General features: G+C 42.3%; 1 protein-coding gene across 1 annotated transcript in view; it reads left to right on the top strand.

Moving 5' to 3' along the window:
• Positions 1-27,422, top strand: part of LOC137433184 (CUB and sushi domain-containing protein 3-like) — a 1,533,363-nt gene that overhangs the window by 575,773 nt on the left and 930,168 nt on the right. The window contains exons 8-11 of the mRNA XM_078783994.1: positions 8,480-8,690; positions 8,809-8,921; positions 16,030-16,111; positions 18,844-18,878. Coding sequence (XP_078640120.1) covers positions 8,480-8,690; positions 8,809-8,921; positions 16,030-16,111; positions 18,844-18,878 — 441 coding nt within the window. The remainder of the gene's footprint in view (positions 1-8,479; positions 8,691-8,808; positions 8,922-16,029; positions 16,112-18,843; positions 18,879-27,422) is intronic.

The following is a 27,422-nucleotide window of genomic DNA, read 5'->3' as shown; positions in this document are numbered from 1 at the left end:
AACCTTTGCAGGCAGAATCACATACCCATGACAAACAAAAAAGTCAGCGAGCATGACGTCATGCATCACATGGTTTTAGAGTTATGACGTTTTTAAGCACAAACATTTAAAACCTAGCTCCTCCCTCATTTGTGATCCAATCGAGGTGAAACTTCACAAATCTGTTCAGCATATCAGTCTACTAAAATGCCCTTTTGGAATTTGCGATAGGTTACGTGGTTTGGCAGATATCGTTAATTAAACGCAAATAATAAAAACATTTAAATCTCTTGAACCACTTCATTGATCGACGTGAAACTTCATACTCTAGTAGAAGTCATGAAGAGTAACAAGTGTGCAAAATTTGAAGATGATTGGATGTACGGTCTGGAAGCTGGAAATTGTTATTGCGTGAAGAAGAAGAGTGTTCGCCTGTTGACGATTAATTATTTATCACATACTACAGACTTGCAGGCATCGTTTGACACAATGTCCCGGGTTAATTTGAACCTCGAATATAATTATAATTCCAGATTTGTCAATGGCTGAGGTATATTAACAAACGAATAAAACAGATTTGGCAAAATTCGAACTTTTAAAAAAAAGATCGCATATTCACCCAGGGTTGTAAGAGGCTGAAGAAGAAGAAACCTCGCATGGGCTTCCCAGACCAAAAAATAATTCTGGCTCTGTGATTTTCAGGTTTATTTATCTATATATCGACACATCTGGGCAGTGTCTGTGTTGTCACTTAACGACTCCCTCAAACTTTTTTTTCCGTGGTTGTGAAGTGTTTTTAATAACGTGGTGGTGGTTTTGAATCACGTGGTGGTGAGGTATTTTGAATTATGTGGTGGTGAGGTATTTTGAATTATGTGGTGGTGAGGTGTAAAATGACGTGGTGGTGAGGTGTTTTTAATTTCGTGTTTTGCGGCTGTGAGGTGTTTTTAATCTTCTATATGTATATCTGTGCAGTGTCTGTCTTGTGTTGTCACTGAACTACTCCCTCAAACTTTTGTGAAATCGTACAATTCCAACTTGACCCACGGCGGGAGTATGCGCTCTACTGAGTGGCGGGCTAGTTCTGTCTGTTTTTACTTTGTCGGTCTGTCAACCCTGAAACACAGAAACGCTCCTCAAGGAGAAAAAAAATTAAGTAAAACCTGCTTCAAATTCATCCAGACCACCAGGAATGTTTTTTTTTTTTTTTACTCGTACAAAAAAAATTGAACCAGGGCGGTGTATAGGCAACCGACACTCGATCACTCCCGAAAATGTTTTTTCCCCTTTCCTGCAAAGAAATGCATAACCTCCCAGTTTTGAGTACTTTCAACCAGCAGAAGAATAAAAGGCTTCCTTTTCTCTCTATTTTTTATAGCATGGTGTTTTTACCACAGCTTTTTTTTCCACTTCAGGATAATATCATGTCGCTGTACTTCAGCACACTGGAAGTCCTTCAAAGGCTACCACGAGACAGCAGCAAATATGAGCCGCACATCGGGTTTTGACATGAATTTGACATTTGCCCAAGGTGCTGGTGATAACTCACATACTCTTCAACAAAAGACACCGTAGGATCTATGTCGAGCACTGGCAATCAATGTCCGCAGACGGTTCCCTTGGTATATGTCTAATGTGATGGATAGCGCACCTTTTGATGTAATGACCTGCCTGCAAAGCACCGTAATCCAAGCCGTTTCTAGTCTGGTCGAGAATGGAACCCAGAATAGGCAGCCCAGGGGCAAGTGCTTTGCCTCTGCATCACCCTGTTGGAGTGGAAGATATTGGATATTGTTTTGGGATCAGTTTTGATCAGCTGGTAGTATCCTATCCCATGGAAGTTACACTCACAAACTGCTTACGAAGTACCAGGCTATGCTTCCGCAATTTAATAAAACATTCGTGTAAGACAACGACATTCTCTTGCTCCTTCAGCTGACAGTTTTGTTCAGTTTGAGTAACACACACAGTAACACACACACACACACACACACACACACACACACACACACACACACACACACACACACACACACACACACACACACACACACACACAGTAACAGTGTTTGAAGCCTTACCAGTGGAAAGTCACTCCTGCCTTTGTTCGTCACGATTTGTGTATTCGTCGGCAGCACACGACGGCATTTTGCCTGAAAGTACAGTAACACACACACACAAACACACACACACACACACAGTAACACACACACACACACACAAACACACACCTGGTTTTTTCATTTCTGTTCCTCAAAATTCAATCTCTTTTTTTTTCTTTTCTTTTTTTTGTATACAAGATCGAGGCTCGTGAAAGAGCGAACATTAATCACACAGAAAGACAAACCGACACATAAAACATATAACATCGGGAGCGGTAGACAAGATGGGGAGAGAGGAGGAAGGACACAAACACAACATTTGAGAGGAGGGACCGAGAGACATGGAGAGATCTGAGAGAGGGCGAGGGCTTTGGGGGGGGGGGGGGGGCATGGGAAGGGGGCGGTGGGAGAGGTATAAAACATATGGACACTGCCAGGACTTCCAGGAAAGAAGTTGGAATTTCAAACAAGGTGGATCTGGGGTGAATTAGCGGGGGTAGAAAAGATCAAGGTTTTGGATGGGGGAAGATAAGAGATGGTGGTGAACAGCTGTTTTAAAGACCTGGAGGGAGGAGTGGGATTGAAGAGAGTGAGGGAGTTTGTTCCAGAGGCGGGAGAAAAGAGGAATGAAAGAGTGAAGGTGAGCAGAGAGCCGAGATTTCGGCAGTTTAACCATCAGAGGGTGGCTGGCAGATCTTGTGCGACCTGTAGGAATATTTGGGGGACAGAGCACAGAGAGAGAGCTGGGGGTGCAAGGCCGGAGAGGAGTCGGTAGAAGACAGAAAGACCACCTACCTGCCTGCGGTGAGTGAGTGAAAGGCCCTCAGAGATAGCTTCATCGCGGGAGATTCCAATAATTCTGAAAGCTTTGGTTTCAACAGCGTGAAGACGAGCCAGGTGTGAGGCAGGAGCACCGGCCCATAGGGGAGAACAGTATTCCATTGAGCTGCGGATGAAAGCCTTGTATGTGGTGAGGAGCTCAGGTGTGCCGAGGAAGGACTTCGCACGACGGAGGATGCCCAGTCGGCGACTGGCTTTGGAGACACACACACACACACACACACACACACACACACACACACACACACACACACACACACACACACACACACACACACACACACACACACACACACACTTAATTAATTGTACAGTATCGGTTGTTCCTCAACTTAAATATAAATAATTTAAAGGATTGTTGTAAATGATGTTAATTTCACAACATCCCATATTTAACTATATTTAAATTGTAAACCTCAAACATAGTTTCTCCACCTAAAGCAAGAAGCTTAACCTGTAAGCAATTGACTCGTTTCCCGAATGCATGGATCATCAGCTGGGTACCGTTCTTCCTCGAGGTTTCGATCCTTTCAGCCCAGGACCTCTCCAAACGGCGGATCCACAACCTCGATCATGGATCCACATCAATAGATGGTACATCAGTAGATCCACAACCTCAGTTGCGTCCAGGCAGTCAGTCAACCCATCAACATCAACACACACACACACACACACACACACACACACACACACACACACACACACACACACACACCCACAGTAACACACACACAGTAACACACACACACACACAGTAACACACACACACACACACGTACACACACACACACAGTAACAGACACACAGTAACACACACACACACACACACGCAGTAACACACGCGCAGTAACACACACACACAGTAACACACACACACACACACACAGTAACACACACGCAGTAACACACACACACACACACACACACACACACACAGTAACACACACACGCAGTGACACACACACGCAGTAACACACACACACAGTAACACACACACAGTAACACACACACAGTAGCACACACGCACAGTAACATACACACACACAGTAACACACACACACACACACAGTAACACACACACACAGTAACACACACACAGTAACATACACACAGTAACACACACACACACACAGTAACACACACACACAGTAGCACACACACATACACACACACATACACACACGCAGTAACACACACACAGTAACACACACAGAGTAACACACACACCTGCACCGATCTCGTATAGCGAGATGCGTTTTTCCTGACAAAGATGACTTTATTATGAATTGCAATAATCCCTTTCACTGGGAGCAGCGCGTTGTCATACCTATTTACAAAGAGATAATTAGGCTCCTCTCCACCCCTTTAACACCTGGGACAATGATATTTTATCACCTAAAACCGAACAATGCATGCTTCTGGAACAACCACCAGTTTTTAAGTCATTCTGTCCAGTGGTTCAAGCATGCTTACAAGTTGAATAAACACACATACAGATACACAAACAGACGACAGACAGACACACAAACAGACAGACACACAAACAGACAGACACACAGACACACAAACAGACATACACACAAACAGACATACACACAAACAGACAGACACACAAACAGACAGACACACAAACAGACAGACACACAAACAGACAGACACACAAACAGACAGACACACAAACAGACAGACACACAAACAGACAGACACACAAACAGACAGACACACAAACAGACAGACACACAAACAGACAGACACACAAACAGACAGACACACAAACAGACAGACACACAAACAGACAGACACACAAACAGACAGACACACAAACAGACAGCCACACAAACAGACAGACACACAAACAGACAGACACACTTACTAACATTCAGACACACAAACAGACGTACACACAAACAGACGTACACACAAACAGACAGACACACAAACAGACAGACACACAAACAGACAGACATACACACAAACAGACAGACATACACACAAACAGACAGACATACACACAAACAGACAGACATACACACAAACAGACAGACATACACACAAACAGACAGACATACACACAAACAGACAGACATACACACAAACAGACATACATACACACAAACAGACAGACATACACACAAACAGACAGACATACACACAAACAGACAGACATACACACAAACAGACAGACATACACACAAACAGACAGACATACACACAAACAGACAGACATACACACAAACAGACAGACATACACACAAACAGACAGACATACACACAAACAGACAGACATACACACAAACAGACAGACATACACACAAACAGACAGACATACACACAAACAGACAGACATACACACAAACAGACAGACATACACACAAACAGACAGACATACACACAAACAGACAGACATACACACAAACAGACAGACATACACACAAACAGACAGACATACACACAAACAGACAGACATACACACAAACAGACAGACATACACACAAACAGACAGACACACAAACAGACAGACACACAAACAGACAGACACACAAACAGACAGACACACAAACAGACAGACACACAAACAGACAGACACACAAACAGACAGACACACAAACAGACAGACACACAAACAGACAGACACACAAACAGACAGACACACAAACAGACAGACACACAAATAGGCATGCACACAAACAGACATACACACAAACAGACATACACTCAAACAGACATACACAAACAGACATTCACACAAACAAACATACAAAGACATACAAACAGACATACACAGACACACAAACAGACACACAAACAGACAGACACACAAACAGACAGACACACAAACAGACAGACACACAAACAGACAGACACACAAACAGACAGACACACAAACAGACAGACACACAAACAGACAGACACACAAACAGACAGACACACAAACAAACAGACAGACACACACACAAACAGACAGACACACACACAAACAGACACACACACAAACAGACAGACACACAAACAGACAGACACACAAACAGACAGACACACAAACAGACAGACACACAAACAGACAGACACACAAACAGACAGACACACAAACAGACAGACACACAAACAGACAGACACACAAACAGACATACACACAAACAGACATACACACAAACAGACATACACACAAACAGACATACACACAAACAGACATACACACAAACAGACATACACACAAACAGACATACACACAAACAGACATACACACAAACAGACATACACACAAACAGACATACACACAAACAGACATACACACAAACAGACATACACACAAACAGACATACACACAAACAGACATACACACAAGCAGACACCACACAAACGGACATACACACAAACAGACATACACACAAACAGACATACACACAAGCAGACATTCACACAAACATACATTCACACAGACACACAAACAGACAGACACACATACAGACAGACACACAAATAGACAGACATACACTCAAACAGACATACACTCAAACAGACAGACACACAAACAGACAGACACACAAACAGACAGACACACAAATAGACAGACACACAAATAGACAGACACACAAACAGACAGACACACAAACAGACAGACACACAAACAGACACACACACACAAACAGACAGACACACAAATAGGCATACACACAAACAGACATACACACAAACAGACATACACACAAACATACACACACAGACATTCACACAAACAAACACACAAACAGACATACACACAAACAGACATACACACAGACATTCACACAAACAGAAATACACAGACACACAAACAAACAGACATACACACAAACAGACAGACACACAAAGAGACAGACACACAAACAGACATTCACACACACAGACATACACACAGACATACACACAGCCATACACAGACATTCACACAAACAGACATACACACAGACATTCACACAAACAGACATACACACAGACATACACACAGACATACACACAGACATACACACAGACATACACACAGACATTCACACAAACAAACATACACACAGACACACAAATGGACATACACACAAACAGACATACACACAAACAGACAAACACACAAACAGACTTTCACCCAAACAGACATACACACAGACAGACAGACACACAAACAGACATACACACAGACATTCATCCAAACAGACATACACACAGACAGACACATAAACAGACACAAACAGACAGACACACAAACAGACATACTGTTACGGATTTGTCACTTCCGTTGTTGTGGTTTTCATCCACTGTAAACATTTTTTATTCCGTGTACTATTTATTGTTATCATTTGAGGGATATAGAGATTACTATTTTCAAAAGGTAAAAAAGTTAATGTTTTAAATGAAACCGGAACCGGACGACGCCGAAGAGGAAGAGGAGGAAGAGAAGGCGGAGCGAGTGAGTCGGACAAGAAGCCGAGCTGCTTCGAGGTCTGGAGCGAACGATTGGCGAACGAGGGTCACGAGTGAACTTTGGGTTTCCCGGGAAAGGGATTCCTGCGACAGAGTTGTCATCGCTGTGACAGATAAACCTAAGTGACAGGTTTTGCAGTTGATTCCGAGGAGAATCATCGGAGTGCCGTTATGCCACGAGAACGGGCCGTCGGCCATTTTTACCTCGCACAGGATTTGCGCATCGCTCAAGGTTTTTCACTTCGCTTCAACCATTTTCACCACATTCAGACGTTAATCTGGTGTGCGTGTGTAACGTGGCCTTTGAGTGGGAAATCTGCGGATCGCCGATTTGGAGCCGTGGCACGTCCATACCCGAGTGTGTGATTTCCCAGTCGCCTTGAGGGCACCTTTGGGCAGCTTTGGCAGCGGGACTGTGACTGTCATCCGAACGGGATTCTGGTCTCGATTGGACATCGTTCTGACGATTACTGGAGCGGATCGACTTTGGCTTGATGCCAGAATAGAGACATTGGGGAATGTTCTTCTTTTCGCTCACTTGGAGCACAGTGAGTTATATTGTATGAACCTGATGGTACCATCATAGGAAAATATATTGGTTGTACAATTGATTACTATTGTTGTTGTACTGTTCTGCTTGTGTGATCTTAATACAATACTTGTTTGTTGGTAACAATTGGTGTGGTTTCACCATTGATCTTTGACATACAGAATAACGCATCTTTCTGCCGTGACTCCTCTCGGGGCTCGGAGGTACACCGTGACCGGGGTTTGGGGAGGAGCACGTAACAATACGCACACACAGACATACGCACAACCAGACATACACACAGACAGACAAACATCCAAACTTCCAACAATTGCATACATTTGACATTTGTGCATATCAATTGAATTGAACCTTTAGCATAATGGGTCAAATGGTGTCCTCATGTGACATCTTCAAGTAGCACAAGCATGATGAGTCAAATGGTTTCATTGAGCTATTGCAACATTATAGAGTAACATTTATAACCCTAGGTAGGAGTCAAACTTTCCATGTACCGTACATTGTATTCTCGCACGTCTTTGCTTGTTTGACGTTGAGTAATTTGCTGTGGCAGAGGAAGGAGCTTGTGGTGGAACATTGGGCGGATCCAGTGGCCCAATTCGGAGCCCAAACTATCCAGCTAACTATGACAATGGTGTGGATTGTACGTGGCTGCTTCTGGGATCAGAGTCTGAAGATCTGGTTTCTCTAATCTTTGAAGATTTTGATCTTGAGAAGGGCTATGATCTTTTGGAGGTCACTGGCTCTGAAGCAACAGTACAAAGGTGTGTTTATGTACTGAAAGGTGTTTGGATCCAGGTTTAGCTAAAACCACGCAATATCACGTTTTTGACATTAACGTATTTGATGTAAACAAACAGAACCTTTCCTGTGATATTTTAGGTTGACTGGTTCCCAAGTGCCTCCACCGATTGTGAGCAGCAGGAATTGGCTACGGCTGCATTTTTCTTCTGATGGCAACCACTCACGAAAAGGATTCAGTGCACACTATATTGGTACAACAGCCCTTGCTTCATGCCTCATTACCTCACACTCCCTGCCTTCTTGTGCAACTCCTGACTTCAGGCTCAAATCCCAATACAAATGTCATTTTTACAGTGCCTTTGGAAAGTATTCACACTCCTTGACTTTTTCACATTTTGTTGTTTCAGCTTGAATTTAACATGGATTAAATAAAAAACATTTTGTCCTTGATCCACATAAAATACCCCATAACGACAAAGTGAAAACATGTTGTACACCGCTCCTTTCCTATGCCATCTCCAGGCATTGCAAATCGTCATTGCTGGGCACCGAAGGGGGCTCGGCAGTGACGCACGCTGAAAGAGAGTACTCAGTTTTCACTCTGGTTTCTTGTTTGTTTGTTTTCTTGGTTTCTTGTTTGTTTGTTTTCTTTCTTGGTTGTCCGGACGATATCTCAGCCATCCTTTGAGCTAGGAAGCTGAAATTTCGGCACAGTAGTGAGCAAGTCCTTTGTCAAATACGGTATTTTTTGTTTTTTGAATAATCAATTAATTGAGGAGTTATTTAATTATTAGCGTTTAATTAAGTACTTATTTAATTAATTAAATTTCATTTCTCTTCTGACCATTATTAACTCAGGCACCTTTTGAGTTAGGAAGCTGATATTTGGACATGCCAATGACCAGGTGATTTGGCTGCAAAGGATATTTTTGATTTATTAATTAATCAATTAATCGATTAATTATTTAATTATTCGATTAATGACAAAAATTTTTTTTTTTTTTAAGTTACAGATTCTGATGAAATAGTGGTAGTTTATGTGTTCTCTGACCAAATTGATTAATAATTTAATTTTTTTATGATTATTATTTATTTATTTTCATTATTAATCATTTATTTATTTTCTTTCTCATTTGGCCAATATCTCAGGCACCTTTTGAGCTGGGAAGCTAATATTTGGACATGAGTGACCAAGTGATGTGGCTATCAAGGATATTTTTGATTTATTGATTAATCATTTCATCTATTAAGTATTTATTGATTAATCGATTAATTATTTATTGAGTAATCAATTAATTATTTAATTTTTTATAAATGACTTATTTGTTTTCTTTCTTGGTTGTCCGGACGATATCTCAGCCATCCTTTGAGCTAGGAAGCTGAAATTTCGGCACAGTCGTGAGCAAGTCCTTTGTCAAATACGGTATTTTTTGTTTTTTGAATAATCAATTAATTGAGGAGTTATTTAATTATTAGCGTTTAATTAAGTACTTATTTAATTAATTAAATTTCATTTCTCTTCTGACCATTATTAACTCAGGCACCTTTTGAGTTAGGAAGCTGATATTTGGACATGCCAATGACCAGGTGATTTGGCTGCAAAGGATATTTTTGATTTATTAATTAATCAATTAATCGATTAATTATTTAATTATTCGATTAATGACCCAAAAAAATTTTTTTTTTAAGTTACAGATTCTGATGAAATAGTGGTAGTTTATGTGTTCTCTGACCAAATTGATTACCAATTTAATTTTTTTATGATTATTATTTATTTATTTTCATTATTAATCATTTATTTATTTTCTTTCTCATTTGGCCAATATCTCAGGCACCTTTTGAGCTGGGAAGCTAATATTTGGACATAAGTGACCAAGTGATGTGGCTATCAAGGATATTTTTGATTTATTGATTAATCATTTCATCTATTAATTATTTATTGATTAATCGATTAATTATTTATTGAGTAATCAATTAATTATTTAATTTTTTATAAATGACTTATTTAATTAAATTTCTAAAAGATACATCTTCGGATGAAGCACTAGTGGTTTAGTTATGCGATTAGCCAATTGATTATGAAAATATTTTGTGATAATCTTTTATTGATTTTAATTATACAATTAATCAATCAATTAGTGTACACCTCTCCCTCCCAATGCAGCCTTAATGAGCTGCACTGCGGTATTGCCGGGCGCCGGAGGCGCCCCGGCAATGCCGCGCTGCAGCATATTTAATTATTTGGCATGGGGCGGTGTACTTTGAATGTATGTGTACTTGTTTGTTTTCTTGTTTTTAGATTTTTTGCAAATTTATGAAAAATGAAATACAGATATGTCTAATTTACAAAAGTATTCAGCCACCTGAGTCAATACTTCATAGAAGCGCTTTGGTAGCGTTACAGCATCGAGTCTTCTTGGCTTTGCACAACGGGATTTGGGGAGTCTGTATCAGCTTTGCACATCTGGTTTTGGGGGGATTTCTCCGATTCTTCCTCACAGATGCTCAAGCTCTGTCAAATTGGATGGGGAGCGTTGGTGAACAGCAATCTTCAAGTCTTTCCACAGATTGTCAATGGGAATCAAGTGTGGGCTTTGGCTGGGCCACTCAAGGACTTTCACATTCCTGTTCTGAAGCCATTCAAGTTTTGCTTTGGCTGTATGATTGGAGTAATTGTCCTGTTGGAATGTAAATATTTGATGCAGTCTACGGACATTTGCACTCTGAAGCAGGTTCTCTTCAAGGATCTGCCTGTATTTGGTTCCATTCATTGTGCCCTCTATTCTTACAAGTCTCTCAGTCCACCCACTGAACATAATCCCAATAGCATGATGCTGCCACCACCATGCTTCATGGTAGGGATGGCGTTAGATGGGTGATAAGTTGTGCTTGGTTTCTGCCAGACATATCGCTTTGCGTTCAGGCCAAATAGTTCCATTTTCGTCTCATCAGACCACAGAATATTTTGCCTCATGTGTTTCACAACTACATGCGTGCTGCCATGCTCCTTTTTCTCAGGAGTGGCTTCCGTGTGGACCGTCTCCCATAAAGCCGAGATATGTGAAGTGCTGCAGAGACCGTTGTCCTTCCGGCCGGTTCTCTCATCTCAGGCAAGGAACTCTGTAGTTCTGTCAGAGCAGTCATTGGGTTCTTGGTCACCTCCCTGACCAAGGCCCTTCTTGACCGATTGCTCAGTTTAGTCGGACAGCCAGCTCTATGAGAAGTCTGGGTAGTTCCATATTCTTTCCATTTCCTAATGATGGAGCTCATTGTGCTCTTGGGAACTTTCAACACTTTCAGGGGTTCAGAGTGGTCTTGGGAACTCTCAGAATGATCAAAGGGAATTGGATGCACATGATCTCAGATTGCAGTGTCATAGCAAAGGGGTTGAATACTTATTGACCAAAGACATTTCAGCTTTTCATTTTTCCTAATTTTGTAAAAAGTTCTATAAAATATTCCACTTTGACATTTTTGGGTATTATGTGTAGATCAGTGACAAAAAAAATCTCGGTTTAATCCGTTGTCTATTCAGGCTGTAACACAACAAAATGTGCAAAAAGTCCAGGGGTGTGCATGCTTTCTGAAGAAACTGTATGATCACTCTTGCAGTGCTTTGTAATTGTAATGTGCTTTCAAGCACGCAATCACTTATTGTTTTTTAAACAGCCAACATGTGCAATCTAATGCACTAATGAAAGATTTGTTAATGAAACCCAGTAAACATGATTGCTGATTTTTCATTGATTCCTGATTATCAAGAACGGTAGACTTCTTATGTAGGGATGGCCAGACGCTCCATTGACCTAATCTATATATATATATATATATATATATATATATATATATATATATATATATATATATATATATATATATAAACGCGAGTTCTGTGTGTGTGTGTGTGTGTGTGTGTGTGTGTGTGTGTGTGTGTGTGTGTGTGTGTGTGTGTGTGTGTGTCCAGTTTAATTGTGTGTCCGCGTTTTATTCAGAGATGGCTGAACGGATCTTCATCAAACTTTCAGAGGTTCATCAGTGAGTGCGTGGGAGTGTTTTAGGCCAAAAAAAGAAATTAGAAAAAAAAAGTTCGTTTTTTTTGGAGTTAAAACAAAACAAAACCAAAAATAACGGCTCGATAGTGCCGAAGCCTTTTTAAATGAATGACAGTTATATGCAAGTCCACATTCACTTAAATAAATGCAAAACAATCACCAGACATTTGAATACATATAAATCAAACAATTCTGGAAGTGTACGAAGTTGGTAGTACGGCTTCTTCTTCTTCCTGATCGGCATCACACTTAACTCAGAAACGTGATGAACGCCACATTCACCCACCAGCATATATATGAACCCCTTTCCTCTCCTGCCTCCCTCCTCCCCTCCCCTTCCTTCTCTCTACCCCACCCTCCTCCCACCCCTTCCCCCTCTCTACCCCACCCTCCTCCCACCCCTTCCCCCTCCTCCTCTCGCCCCTCCCCTTTCCCCCCTCCTACCCCACACCACCCCTCCCCCTCCCCACTCTCCCTCCCTTATGCCCCCTCCTCTCCTCCCCTTCCCCCCCCCCCCCTGCTTCCCCACCTGGCCACGCCGGGTACTTTTGCTAGTGCAACATATGTCCTCAAAAAATCTCTCAAGATGAAACTTTTAAACCCATAAATTACCTACCAATCATCTGCAGCGAATTCCCCATCCAATAACACTCATTAAACTTTGGGACATCATTGCTGAATTGTAAAAATGAGAGAACTAAAAGTGCCCGTTTGTCATTCTTCTTCTTTGCCTTCTTTTTTGACAGACTAACTCAAATTTGGTGTCTGTAGCTACCAACTTGGTTTAAACACGAATGCTCTGCATTTTATTGTGGGAAGGATCGAGCAAACTGCTCAAAATTGTAATAGCTTGAAAGGACTCCATGAAAAGTATGCAAAACGGCATTCCTTCGTAAAATAATAGGAAGGGAACAGAGGGGCGGCCAGGATTACGACTGTTAATCAGCCTGCCACATTTTCGCATTTGTCAGCCTGATGTCATCCACAAAGGGGCACTAGTCACATTTGTCCGAGGGCTAATCAGACCTATATGGGTGTGCTAAATGGTGGAATAGTATCAGGAAGTCCGTGGATTTCTTTTCTTATTTACAGTATTCTGGGTCGCTCCCGGAATGTCGATCCCTGTCCCTACCCTATTTGTGCAGGGCCAATCGACAGCAACAACACACATATATTTCTATAAAGTACATACTATTTAGAATGTTAGATCATCGATAAGATATGTACAGTATCATTACAATGTGAGCATGACTACAAAGTTTGTACTACAACAATTGTAAATCAGTAGTAGATTATAGTTAATAAAGGCGCTCTTGTCACATACTCTTGGTAAAGCAATTTTGAAGCAGAAATACCGTTGCATCAATCTCGTCACTAAATTAGCTTCACTAAAGATTGTCCTCCACTTCAAATTCCCCTCCGTATCCATATCATTCCACCCAGAAGGGGTGGGGGTGGAACTACTCGTTTTTAGTACAACACAAATACTGAGAATAAAAAACAATTCCGTGTCCATTTCTAAAAAAAATGTACAGGAACTAGTCATAAAAACAAATTTGTAAATGCAATAGGATGTATGGATGTCACTCCAAAACGATGTAAACAAGGTAGGGATGATCACAGGAAATGATCATGAGAAACCATCCCTACATCTTTCTTTGAATAATGGTCGTCCTTAGAAAAGACATTAATTGGGTTTGTATGTGTGCAGGTTTGATATAACCCTACACACACACACACACACACACACTCACTCACTCACTCACTCACACTTAGTGTCTTTTTTCAAGACGACCATTATTCAAAGAAAGGTGTCGGGATGGTTTCACATGATCATTTATTTTGATCATCCCTACCTTGTTTACATAATTTTTGGAGTAACATCCCCACAACCTTTTGCATTAAAAAAAAATGTTTATATCACTTGTTTTATACTACAAAAGGTAGCTGCTAGTGATAGAGAAATATTATCCCGGTACACATTGATACCTGAGATGGTTTTGGTTTACCAGGTATTATATACCTCAGGATAGTATTTAGTCCCAGAAAACTTTCAGCGAAATTGAAGTCTCATTCAGTTGTCTTTTTATTGAGCTATGAACGTGTGAGCCTGGATTTGAACACACTTTACGAGAATATGTGTTGCTCTGCAAATCAATAAAATGTGAACTCAACTCTTCACAATGCGAGCATCCTTTGCTAAGAGAGACATACGGATCTCTCCTGAGGTTTACCGGACTTGTTGACATAATGGTTTGAGCGTCAGTTCTGAGTTTGGGAAGTCGATAGTCCGAACCCCAGCCAGAGTCATACTAAACACTATAAAATAGTACGTGCGGCTTCCTTGCCTGGTGCTCTGTATTTAAAAGGATGGAGCACCGACCAACAACCATAAGCTGGCATTAATAGCGCAGGCTTTGATGGGCCTCATGGACTCTTCCTGCACTGAAGTGCCTTGTAACAGACATGTAACGGACATAACAGATAAAAGAGGTTCATCAAGGACAAAAAACCTCAAATAAAAGTGTACAATACTGTATATAAAGCATGAGTTTTTGACATGTACTTCTTTATGGAGATTACCTTTTAAAAACAAAAAGGATTAAAAACTAAAACAAATAATATTGACAAAGTTGAGAACTTGCACTTTAGGATTTATGTCCTTGATGAACCTCTATAGAGTTCTCTTACAACATTACAAGGCACTTCAGTGCAGGAAGAGTCCATGAGGCCCATCAAAGCCTGCGCTATTAATGCCAGCTTATGGTTGTTGGTCGGTGCTCCATCCTTTTAAATACAGAGCACCAGGCAAGGAAGCCGCACGTACTATTTTATAGCGTGTAGTAGTACTCTGGCTGGTGTTTGAACTGGAGACATCCCAGATTCGGAACAGATACTCAAACCACTATGCCTCGGGGTGATCCGAATGTCTCTCTTGGCAAATGATGTTGACATAGTGAAGAGTTGAGTTCACATTTTATTGATTTGCACACAACACCTATTCTAGTCTAGTATGTTCAAATCCAAGCTCACACATTGAGGTTTGCGATGCCAAAGTGCATGCATATGTCATGCAAATCCAGGAGTAGCAACGTGTACGTACCTTGGACAGAGGGCCAATATACGTACTTGGTCAAATACAAAGGACATTTGTCTGCATCCTGGCAAAATCAGCTTTGCCACCAGGATTGCATAATGCATGGCGTCACATAACAGCTGATGCTAATACTTGCACGACTCAACACACCATCGTGTGTGTGTGTGTTTTTGTGAGACGAATCGTTATTTATTTTATTGTCATCCACAGTGAAGAAGGCAAAAGATTTAAAATCCCACACAGTGAAGCTCTACCTGGGCAAAGACTCTGGACAAAAGTACTTGCCATGTGAGTACCATTTTATGAGCTTTTAGTGCTGCTGCAAGTTCATTACTTTCAAATGTCATTGCTAGTCAGTCTTAAATGTTTTCCCCTTTTCCAGTTATGTTGCAAAAAACAAAGTTGGTCTGAAAGAATTGGGAAAGACAAAAAGTTCCACTTCACCAGAAGACCATGAAATTAAGCTCATTTTAATTAAAGGAGGAAAGCAATGACCATGCATACATTATTGTGGAGACTTTATAACGGAAAGTCACCTTGTTCAGGCAAATGTCAGCAGAGAAATGATAAAGTGATGGTCATGCTTGGGAAGATTGATTGTTCCATGCAGAATATTTGAGATTTTATATTGGTGTCAAATTCATTTTAGTGCATGAAATCATCATACCTTGTAGTTATATTTTTATATCTGCACCAAGATTTGTGATCTAAGCAACATGGACGAGCTTGGTCTTATTTTTACAATACGTACTATCTCTTCCGTGAGCCTTCAATTATGATATAAATATAAATGGAATGTGAATCTGAGAAAAGTAATGTATTGATGATAGCTGGTTCAAGTGGAGAGATTCTAATGGTTACCTGTTACATGATAGAAGCCTTGCATCACGCAAACACACGTACGCGCATCCACCCGTTGAGGATTGTGATTTCAGGCCTATCCATTCCATGAATTTTGATAGCTAACTGGACATTTTACGCACTCAGTGTGGGATGTTTGTCACCAGGAAACTGTCCCATAGAGACAGAAACGAGCTTGGAAAGACAAGCAGCAGGAAAGAAAATTTATGTATCGGTGAGCGGACGATGCCTCCCTACTGTGTTGTCAGGGATACAGCATCACTAATGGATTGACCACTTTGCTATCCTGGATAACTGGCTATTCGGCTATTTGCTCTTCAGCCTACACAGTCATTGGGCCTGCTACCAAACAATGATCAAGGTATTGGGAGATGACTTTTCTCAACGCCTCCCATGGTGCATCGTGTCAGTCTTAAATAATGACGACCAAACTGTTTCTTGCAATATCACACTGCTGGCATTAAGCAGTGATAAAGTTATTGGAGCATGGAATGAAGGTATTGGAAAGGGTGTTGGAGAGGAGAATAAGGAAGAAAGTGAAGATCGACGAAATGCAGTTTGGATTTATGCCAGGAAGAGGAACGACAGACGCGCTTTAGTAAGGTCGATATATGGAAAATACCCCCTCAACCCCCCAAAAATTGCTACAAAAGGTTTCTCAACTGATTCTGGTAGGGTTTAGTGTACTTTATAACATACTAAAAGTTTACCAACGTAGGACCCCCGGAAAAGTGTTTTTTTCAAGATGGCGTCCAAGATGGCCGCCGAAACCTCTTAATGATCATAACTATGTAACTATCAACTCAAATTTGATGATCTTGGTGTCTATCCCTAGGTTTTTGGGGGCAAGGAACACATTAAGACCATTAAAAATGAAAGTGGGCCATTATCTAACAGGTTGAGGGGGCATTTTCCATATATTGACCTGAAGAATGTGTCGAATTGGATCTAACTGAATAACTAATTCTCATCTTTCTCTTTTTCAGACATGATTCAACAATGAGTGCAAGCACAGCCAGTCAAGCTTTTTGTCCAATCTGCAAGGAGGAGATCGAGGATTCCAGTGATAACTGGGTTGCAATTCAGTGGAAGGGGGCGAAGGGAATAAATGAAGCCAGTGTAAAGCGGAAGGACGATCTTGTAGTTGAAGCCAGTACTAAAGTGCATAAAAGCTGTCGTCAACAGTACATAAATGATAAAAACATTAAAAGCCATGTTGCAAAGAAAAGTAGTGGTTCTGTGCCACCAAAGAGAACCACAAGACAATCAAGTGGAGGTTTTGACAGTGAAAAGGATTGCGTATTCTGTGGATGTACAATTGATTTGGACAAGGGACACTTTAGCTGGGTACGGACTGACAAATTTGTGGAGACAATTGTGGAGGTCTGTGAATCCCTTTCAGATGATTGGGGACATACTGTAAAGGGTCGGATTGAATACTATTTACGAGATTTACATGCAGCAGACGGACTTTATCATCATTCGTGTAGTGGAAATTTCCGGTCCTTCAAGTCTGTGCCTTTAGAGTTCCAGAAAGCCCCCGAAGCCAAGCGCAGAAAGTGTGGTCGTCCTAAAGATGAAGATAAGTATGAAGCATTTCAGAAAATGTGTGCTTACCTAGAACTGAACAGTGAGGAACAACTAACTGTTACATCTTTGAGCCTCATAATGAAAGGGTATCTTTGTAATCCTGATTCGGAACCGTATGACAATTACAGTTTGAAAAAGCGTCTTAAAGAACGCTTTAAGGACTCAATTTTTTTTGGTGAAAGAGAAGGCTTGGACGATATTGTTACGATGAGAGAACAAACGTCGCAGATTCTGAGATCATACTACAAGCAAACGTGTCAGGAAGGCGATGAAGAGTCCCAAAAACGCGCTATTATTGAAACTGCTGCTAGGTTAATCAGAAGTGATATAAAATCTCAGGTTTCTACCGTGACGAATCAGTATCCAGGTAGTGATGATTTAAAACTTGATTCAGCCCTATCGTTCATTCCGACTAGTCTGCGGACAGCACTGGAAACATTGTTCGTTGGGAAAGACACAAGACGCAAGGTTGCGGCAGTTGGTCATGCCATAATTCAGGCAGTTCGCCCACGAGCTGTCATTGCCCACGAGCTGTCATAGTAGTGATCTTGTCATCGAACAAACGTTGATGAGGTCTCTGAAGAGCACTGGTGGTCTAACTCGCGGCAGTGGGATGACCGAGGACATGCGAAACCTTTGGACCTTATCTGCACCTGTAACATCCGAGTACAACATTGCGATGCAGGATTTCACAAACCTAACCTATACTACAAGTCCGCAACACAAAGACTCAACTGAGGCACGCATCAAAAGAGAGATGCATCTGATCTCGAGAAAATTCGGATAAAGCTTGCAGCCTGCTCACCCTTCACATCTGATCCTACTCTGAGAAACATTGTCAACGGGATAGTGGCTGGGCCAGATGTGAATGTACATGACTTTGAATCGGTTGGAAACAAGATCATTGAAGATATAATCGGAAAGTCGGCATTTACTTACAAATTCAAGCGGAAAGACAGAGCCAAAACCCTTGGGAATATCTCTGCTGTGAAGATTGCTCCTGATCGTACCATTGATCCTGCCCTTCTGTTCCAGCGTTTCCTTCTGGTGTCAAGGTCAGGAGATCTTTCCCTTGAAGAGGTTTTGACGTATGAACTAAGCCCCTACCCTCCAGCCCTCTTTGAGACCAGGAACATTCTTCGAACAGCAGACAAACCTCAGCTTGCTCAGGCAATTCGAGACCATGCTGCGGACTTATCAAGTGAGGCTGTGATGAACTCTATTCCCAAAACAGATTGTTACGTGCTTGATGGTGGCTCTTTGCTCCATCGTTTACCATGGAACAAAGGCGACTCATATAATGCAATAGCTGAGTCTTATGCAGACTTCACTGTGAGACATTACGGACAAGCGACAGTGGTGTTCGATGGCTATGGTGAAGGTCCCTCCATAAAAGACAACACACATCAGAGACGAGGAAAAAACCTGCACCCTATTGTTAGTTTCACTGCAGAAACAGAGTTTGCAGGCAAAAAGGACGACTTTTTGTCTCGTGACAAAAACAAGGCAGACATGATTGCTCTCATCAGCACAGCACTAACTAAAAGGGGATGCCATGTCATTCAGTCACCAGGGGATGCAGACGTTGATATCGTTAAGGCAACTGTTGAACGATCCCGTCATTGCACCACAACGTTGGTCGGTGAGGATACAGATTTGCTGATCTTGCTCCTTCATTACTCCAGAACAGACAATGAGATCATCTACTTCCGTTCTGATGCAAACAAGCAGTCAAAAGAACACAGAGTGTATAACATTAACCTGTTGAAAGAAACTTTAGGAGACGATGTGTGCAATGAGTTGCTCTTTGTACATGCCTACTCAGGATGTGATTCTACTTCAAGGATTTTCGGCATCGGAAAAAAGTCAGCCTTCCGGAAATTAGTGAAATCTGATCCTGTCATGAAGTCCTGTGCTAGTGCATTCATCCTTCAAAACAAATCTCAAGAGGACATATCAGATCTTGGCAAAGACCTGATGGTTGATCTCTTTGGTGGCAAGTCTAATGATACGCTATCATCACTGCGCCATATCATTTTCACCAAAAAAGTGGCAACTGCTCAAGCATTTGTCACTTCTGAACGGCTCCCCCCAACATCACCTGCAACAATATTCCATAGCCAACGTGTGTACTTTCAAATTATGGTATGGATGGGGATGGCAAATGAAATGAACCCAACTGAATGGGGATGGAAACAGGAAAATGATCAGTTAATTCCAATTATGACCCAAAACAATGCTGCGCCTGACAAACTCTTGAAAATTATCCATTGCAACTGTTTGGGGGGATGCAAATCCTCTCGATGCAGCTGCAGACGCTATGGACTCCGCTGCACTGCTGCATGTGGCCCTTGCCAAACTGAAAACTGTGACAATCCAAACAACACTCAAGAGGTCGATACTGAGGAGGAGGATGACACTCAAAACTGAACGCTCTGAAACTTATTCTATGGACAAAGGTGTTTGTGCATTAGGTGACAGCTGAAGGTCATGAGTTCAATTTCATAATGATTCAACAGCTCAGTAATATCCAAAGTTGTCTTAATGTGGTCCTTGCCCCCAAAAACCTGGGGATAGACATCAAGATCATTAAATTTGAGTCAATAGTTATGGACTTGCGGTCATTTGGAGGTGTTGGCGGCCATTATTGACGCCATATTGGATTTTTGTGTTACATATAATGGCCCACTTTCATTTTTAATGGTCTTAATGTGTTCCTTGCCCCCAAAAACCTAGGGATAGACACCAAGATCATCAAATTTGAGTTGATAGTTACATAGTTATGATCATTAAGAGGTTTTGGCGGCCATCTTGGACGCCATCTTGAAAAAAACACTTTTCCGGGGGTCCTACTTTGGTAAACTTTTAGTATGTTATAACGTACGCTAAACCCTACCAGAATCAGTTGAGAAACCTTTTGTAGCAATTTTTTGGGGGTTAAACTGTATTTTGACCTGACTAAGTTCATTGTGAGGCAGTTGCAGGAGAAGTACATGGAGAAGAGGAAGAAGTTGTTTCTTGGGTTTGTTGATCTGGAGAAAGCATTCGATAGGGTTCCACGCAAAGTATTGACATGGGCATTGAGGAGGTTAGGAGTGGAGGAATGGTTGATCAGAGTAGTGATGGCAATGTACAAAAGAGCGCACAAAGCTGTAAGGACGAAGGACGGGAACAGTGGTGAGTTTGAGGTGAAGGTGGGAGTGCATCAGGGATCGGTACTAAGTCCACTACTATTTGAAGCTGTGATGGAGGTGCTGGCTCAGACCGTAAAGGAGGGTTTACCGTGGGAGTTGTTGTATGCAGATGATCTGGTGTTGATTGCGGAAAGTATGGATGGACTGAAGGAAAAGATGAACAAGTGGAAGGAATGTATGGAGACAAAAGGTCTGAAGGTGAATATCGGAAAGACGAAGGTGATGGCAAGTGGTAAAGCATGTGGTGAGGTGGAAAGAACTGGGAAGTGGCCCTGTGCTGTGTGTAGGAAGGGTGTCGGAGTGAACTCCATTCAATGTACAATGTGCGCTGAGTGGGTTCATCAAAAATGTAGTGGTCTGAGAGGGTCATTAACCAGTGTGGCAGCTACATTCAAATGTAAGGTGTGCACAGAGGGAGCTGCAGATGGAAGAAATGTTGAGTTGGATCTTGGAGACGGCGTGAAGCTGGAAGGTGTGAAAACATTTTGCTACCTCGGAGACATGCTGAATGAAGAAGGTGGATCAGACTCGGCAACGGTTGCTAGAGTGAGATGTGCATGGAAGAAGTTTCGGGAACTGAGTGGCGTGCTGATGATGAGGGGAGTGTCGTTGAAGCTGAAGGGAAAAGTGTATGCTGCATGTGTGAGAAGTGTTATGATTTATGGGAGCGAGACATGGGTAATGAATGTAGAGCAGCTACGAAGGTTGGAAAGGGTGGAAATGCGAATGGTTCGACTGATGTGCGGAGTATCGTTGAGAGAGAGGAAGACAAATGATGAATTGCGAAAGATGATGGGAATAGAGCCTGTGATTGATGCTGTGAAGAGGAACAGGTTGAGATGCTTTGGCCATGTGTTGAGGAAGGATGAAAGTGACTGGTTGAGAAGAGTGATGGAAATGAATGTAGAAGGAAGTAGAGGACCGGGAAGACCGAGAAAGACTTGGCTAAAGATGGTGGAAGAAGAAATGCGGGCAAGGGGGTTAACAAGGAGAGATGCAGAAAATAGGGAAAATGGAGAAGATTGTCATGGGGACCGCAAGGCTAACCCCCGCTCTAGTAGGGAAAATGGCCTTTAAAATGCATGTTGTTGTTGTTGTTGTTGTTGTTGGCATTAAGCACAATGGAAACCTTAAATGAAAATGCAGATCTATCAGCAACATATAACTATCACAAACAGAAAATGAAGAAGTAAGTAATGCTTTACACAAACATTATCTTTGGTATAAGTAATAAAATCAAAGTTTACAAACAAACAAAAAAAAAAAAAAATCAGATTACCGGTAAATTCTGAGCGGTGAACAACTACAATTTGTTATAACACTGTCTAATTGCACTGAGTAGGCCAAAAACAACTAAACTTTGATACGTTTTACCGATGACATAAGGTCAAAGACTGCGTTAAACAAAGTTTTTTTGATTGAGTGCTTTCACATTTATTTTTAAAGGTGGGCAGGCCAATAAAAGTGTTGTTCTCGCATTTATTTTTTTGGATACAAGATCGAGGCTCGTCGAAGAGCTAACATTGATCATAAAAAGACAAACTGACACATTAAGCATACAATATATGATAAAGGGTGCGGGAGACAAGATGGGGAGAGAGAGGTAAGCACACAAGTGTAACATTTGAGAGCAGGAACATTGGGAGATCTGTGGGATGGAGAGGGCTCGAGGGGAGGAGGCATGGGAAGGGGTGTGGGAGGGGGGGGGGGTGGGAGAGGAAAAAAACAAACAAATGGAAACTGCTAAGACTTTCAGGAAAGAAGTCGGTATTTAAAAAAAGTGGATCTGGGGTGAATTAACGTGTGTAGAAAAGATCAAGGTTTTGGATGGGGGAAGATAAAAGATGGTGGTGAACAGCTGTTTTAAAGACCTGGAGGGAGGAGAGGGATTGAAGAGAGTGAGGGAGTTTGTTCCAGAGGTGGGAGGAAAGAGGAATGAAAGAGTGAAGGTGAATAGAGAGAATTGATTTTGGCAGTTTAACCATAAGAGGGTTGCTGGCAGATCTTGTGCGACCTGTAGGAATATTTGGGGGACAGAGCACAGACAGAGCTGGGGGAGCCAGGCTGGAGATGAGTCGGGAGAAGAAAGAAAGACCACCAACCTGCCTGCCGTGAGTGAGTGAAAGGCCGTTGGAGATAGCTTCATCACGGGAGATTCCAATGATTCTGAAAGCTTGGGTTTCAACAGCGTGAAGCTGAACTAGGTGTGAGGCAGGAGCACCGGCGCAGAGGGGAGAACAGTATTCCATTGAGCTGCGGATGAAAGCCTTGTATGTGGTGAGGAGCAAAGGTGTGCCAAGGAAGGACTTCGCACGACGGAGGATGCCCAGTCGGCGACTGGCTTTAGAGGCCAGCTTGGAAATGTGGTTTTCCCAGGAAAGATCATGGCACATAGTGAGACCCAAAAGCTTGAGTGACAGAACTTCTTGGAGATGGTTGTTGAGAAAGTAGATGGGAGAGTTATCCAGTCGGTCTTTTCGGAGAGACATAGTAAGAGTGTGAGATTTGTCATGATTGAAAGACATGTTCCACTTGTTTGACCAGTCTGTGATTTTGTCCAGGTCTGCAGAGAGTGAGGAGGCTGCAGACTGCCGATCAGAGGGATGAGATATGGAGTGGCAGAGAGTGGTCATTAATAAAGAGATAGAGAGGATTTTCCAGAGAGTCGGAGAGATCATTGATGAAGACCAGAAATAGCACAGGGCCCAGAACACTGCATTGAGGAACTCCAGCCTGGACAGGAAGAGGGGAGATGAGAGAATTCCATTCAGGTCTACACGTCGACTGCGACCGGAGAGGAAGTCCACAAGCCATGCATGGAGATTTTCATGGATACCATAAGAGGAGAGTTTGGTGAGCAGAGCTGGGTGCCAGACTGTATCGAAGGCACGTGATATGTCGAGGGAGAGAGCTCTAATTTCCTGTTTTGCATTGACGACCTCCATCCATTGCTGAGACAACAGAAGCAGCATGTCCAGAGTCCAGTGACCTGGTCTGAATCCAAATTGATGATCAGAGGTCAAGCCATTGGAGAAGAGGAAGGATTTCATTTCAGAAGCAATGACGGATTCCATGACCTTGCTGATTATTGGGAGCAGGCTGATTGGTCTGTCATTGCAAGGATCTGTTATTGCACCTTTTTTGTCTAAAGCAGTAATGTTGTCTGATTTATAAGCAGATGGCAGATGAGAGGGTGAACAGAACAGAGAGAGGGTGAGATAGAGCGGCAGAGCAGGATATTAGGATCCGTGGGCTGATGCCGTCTCGTGCAGATGCAGAATCAACGTCAACTCTGTGTTTCCACCTTGTCGGGCGAGAAGGATACAGAGTCCAGGAGCAGCTGCGTACGACTGGGTAAGGTGGGTACAGAGAGAGATGGATCAGGGACACAATATTTTGAGGAAAACACAGAGTTGAGGAATTTGGATTTGTCGCATGCAGTGTCAACTGTGTTGCCATTTGAGGTTCGGGAAGGGGGGATGGAAGGGAAACAAACCCAAGAAACAGATTTGCCCAGACGGCACCAGGATTTGGGGGAGGGAGACAGGTTTCAGAGTTAAACTTCTTCAGATAATCATGAAGTAGAGTTTGGCTCTCTTTTAGTCAGGTAATTCCTTCTTTCCACTGTTGGTTGTTCATCCTCATAAGTTGATGGATCTGACCAGTGCTAGTGAATGCTTTTACTTCTTTTCGGTCATGAATTTCTCCATCGTTAATCTGTTCCGTGGTTTGTTTACTTGTACACGTCCAAATATTATGTCTTTAAATGCTACTTCAATATTTTTCCGTGAAACTGCGTCCATTTCTTGATGTCATGTATTGTGAAAGCTTCAAGGTAAATATGCATTGTGAAAGCTTTCAGGTAAAGAATTTGTGAGATTTCAGTTTTTGAATCAAACTGTCAAGTCAAAATGTTGGCAACCATTGTATCTTTTACTTTGGTTTCATAGCTGTCTGGAGACTTTTTTAATTCTCAAAAGTGTTTGTATTTTTTTTACAAGAGCAGCTGTATACTAAAATGAGTTTGGTTTGATAAATAATTAGGAAGTAGAATACTTGAAAAGCAATCTCAATAAGAACTAGAACTGCACTCGGTAGAGTGCGTATCTCTGCCAGGCTGAACAGTTTTTGTTTTGTATCCCACTGATAGGCCGGATCTGGATTCAGACCTGAACCAAAATATAATCGGCTTGTTCTTGTCACCTAACCAACTCGTCCACCTAGTTTAGTTATAACTCGTCCATAACTTTTTAAAATATCATCTTATATATTGCTTTTCGCCCGATCTCTCAAAATTCTCCAGGCTGGAGAATCACTTAAAGAATTATATAACTCTCGTATCCGAATCCATATTCAGATCTTCACCAAAATCGAATCGATTAGTCCTAATCGCACACACAATCTGTCCACCAAGTTTCGTCCAAATCTGTCCACAACTTTTTGATATCCTGCTATGTATCAGTTTTAGCCCCATCACTCAATGGTGAAGAATCACTTAAAAATTACATAATTCTCATATCCGAATCCATATTCAGATCTTCACCAAAATCGAATCGATTAGTCCTAATCGCACACACAATCTGTCCACCAAGTTTCGTCCAAATCTGTCCACAACTTTTTGATATCCTGCTATGTATCAGTTTTAGCCCTATCACTCAACGGTGAAGAATCACTTAGAAAATTCTACCAGCCAGATCCGAATCTGGATTATCATCAAAATCTAATCATTTCGTCCTTGTCACATACATTACCTCTCTGCCAAATTTCGTCTGAATCTGTCCACAACTTTTTGAGATATCTTGTTCACAGACAGACAAACAGACAGACAAACAGACAGACAGAGACAGATAGACAGACAGGGTTGAAAACATAACCTCCTTTCACCTTCGGTGATATATACAGTTTAGTTGACAATGCACCCATCATAGAACTGTCACTTTCTACATTCAAATCTTCATTATAAATGGTTTAAAACAAACTTACAAACTGCTTTAATGATGTTTGCTTGTAATCCATGACCTTTGAGCATGTGTCATCCACAGTAAGTTATTGTAGCGGTTACCGCTGGATGCACACAATCGCCTTGCACCTGCCAGAACACGGCCAGACGCGCCTCTCCCGGGCATGCCCGGACTCACTGTTCCCGGGCATGCCCGAACCTCCCGGGCACGCCCGGTCTCGTCTTTCCCGGGAATGCCCGCTCTCGCCTTTCCAGGGCTCGCCCAGAGCGTCCGGGCATGCCCGCTATCGCCTTTCCAGGGCTCGCCCAGAGCGTCCGGGCATGCCCGCTATCGCCTTTCCAGGGCTCGCCCAGAGCGTCCGGGCATGCCCACTATCGCCTTTCCAGGGCTCACCCAGAGCGTCCGGGCATGCCCGCTATCGCCTTTCCAGGGCTCGCCCAGAGCGTCCGGGCATGCCCGCTCTCGCCTTTCCAGTGCTCGTCCAGAGCGCCCGGGCACGCCCAGCCTCGACTTGCCAGGCCGCAGCCAAACACGCCCGGGCAGGTCCAGACTCGCCTTTCCAAGGCTCGCCCTTGACACCCGGGCATGCCCGGTATAGCTTTTGCCGGGCAAACTTCCCGACATAAATGTGTATATTGTTGCGGATATGGGACTTGGCCTCAATATCCGCTTGTAAATACTCCCCTATTTCCCCAATACTCCCCAACTATCCCCAATCCCCCATTCCCTAGTCCCATTGCCTGTAAATAACACTCTGTAGAACCGACCTTCCCCTTTTTCCCCCATTAAATGTCGTGCCCAGGTTCACCGCATCTCACGTAGACAACTATAGGACATCTTGCTAGTTATTCTTAGTCTATGTCAGTTAAGGACTCGTTTCCATTAATTCTGACTCTTCGTTGCACCAGAATGTGATTGTATGGCACCAGTAGTGAGTTTAGGACCTCCCCTTACCTCCTCCCATCTTCCCCATGAAACAACAACTACAACAACAACA

This window comes from Myxine glutinosa, chromosome 8, assembly GCF_964187855.1.
Source record: "Myxine glutinosa chromosome 8, kmMyxGlut1.1, whole genome shotgun sequence".
In the NCBI taxonomy this organism is placed as follows: domain Eukaryota; kingdom Metazoa; phylum Chordata; class Myxini; order Myxiniformes; family Myxinidae; genus Myxine; species Myxine glutinosa.
The sequence above is the reverse complement of the archived record's forward strand: the minus strand, read 5'-3'. Positions and strand labels throughout refer to the sequence as shown.